We start from the raw sequence: 1,356 nt of genomic DNA on the forward strand, positions 1-1,356 counted from the left end.
TATAATTAGGCCGATCTTCTTTTAGTTGTCATGAATATTAATTGTTTCTTTTATCGAAATAATCGCGACGTTTCACATACTAGAGGGTAAGTGGGAGGGTGAGCGCACCCTTTAGTTTCATTAAATTTTCTTGTTGCTTGCAAACAGTAGTTTAATTTGCAGAAGCTCCGTTATATATATTTTTTGTTGGTTTTCGATTTTCTTTTAATTATAGATAGATATAATTTTAATTATGATTTCATCAGAATATGTATACAAACAGCAAATAAAAAAAATGTTGCATTCTTATAGAATTTCTTCACATTAATATAGATTCCTGGACTTTAACAAGCTGAGTATTTTACCGAAGTTTCCAAAAGGAATGCGGGACATGTGTGTATTACTATTTCTTTTTTTTTACTATATATTAATTTACTAATATACTATAAAATGCCTTGAGGTTGCTATAAAATTTATATATATATATATAGGCCTTATTATATGTCATCGAAATACATTATTATATAGTATAGTAGTCCTATAACTGTGAAGTATTTAACATAAAATTATAAACAAGTCGGTGTATAGTAGAATAGCAACACAAATATAAGGAAGATATATGATGTTGTTATACACATCAGATATAGACTTTCAACGAAAAAAGAGACAGTTATTTTTAAAAACTTACTATTTCTATCATTTACCTAGAAACAAATAAACGACCTGACCACATGGCAATGGGAATTCATTTCCTTAAGTTGTCAAAAATTTGAGAGTATTAATAAGCTATTCTGATATCTTGGTACTGTATCTTCATTGCAAAGGCCTACGCAGAGACGGAATACTGATAAATCAAAAGTTTTTAAATGTATATATTAATGTTTGTTTTTGCAGATCTGCTAAATACAACTATATTCAATCTATTGATGATGCATTTGAAGAATTAACTACGCTTATTCGACTGTTTGTTTGCTTTTCTTTAACAATTATACCATATTAAGCCTGATTATTGTACACTATACGAATTTCCTTACTATAACTTGTCACTTTATTTGCAAGTAATTTTTAAAAATTAAAACTACGTATTTGAACGAATTTACATCCACTCATAAAGATATCGGGGTATATAATTTCCTGGGCTCACATAAATAACACGTTAGTACTGTATGACTCATGGATTGTTCAATTCTTTAAATCTCCATTATAATTAGTGCTCGAATAAAGGAACTACCGGTATGTTGTAAAGATCGTCTTGGGCAAGAAAAATAATAATAACGAAAAGTTCCTTATCGATTGTTTGAAAAAGTGTCATTGGCTTAAATAACTTTTCAGTTGATAGATAAGATTTTATATGTACATACTACAGTGATTACGCAG

General features: G+C 28.5%; 1 protein-coding gene across 1 annotated transcript in view; it reads left to right on the plus strand.

The window, feature by feature from the left end:
* Positions 1-343: 343 nt before the first annotated feature.
* The window catches only part of LOC117100198 (leucine-rich repeat-containing protein 15-like), a 43,420-nt gene continuing 42,407 nt past the window's right edge, over positions 344-1,356 (plus strand). The window contains exons 1-2 of the mRNA XM_033239791.1: positions 344-372; positions 874-942. Of these exons, the coding sequence (XP_033095682.1) occupies positions 362-372; positions 874-942 (80 nt within the window). The 5' untranslated portion in view covers positions 344-361. The remainder of the gene's footprint in view (positions 373-873; positions 943-1,356) is intronic.

Source organism: Anneissia japonica, unplaced genomic scaffold (genome assembly GCF_011630105.1).
Source record: "Anneissia japonica isolate Jap-2015-1 unplaced genomic scaffold, ASM1163010v1 scaffold324_len738069_cov173, whole genome shotgun sequence".
In the NCBI taxonomy this organism is placed as follows: domain Eukaryota; kingdom Metazoa; phylum Echinodermata; class Crinoidea; order Comatulida; family Comatulidae; genus Anneissia; species Anneissia japonica.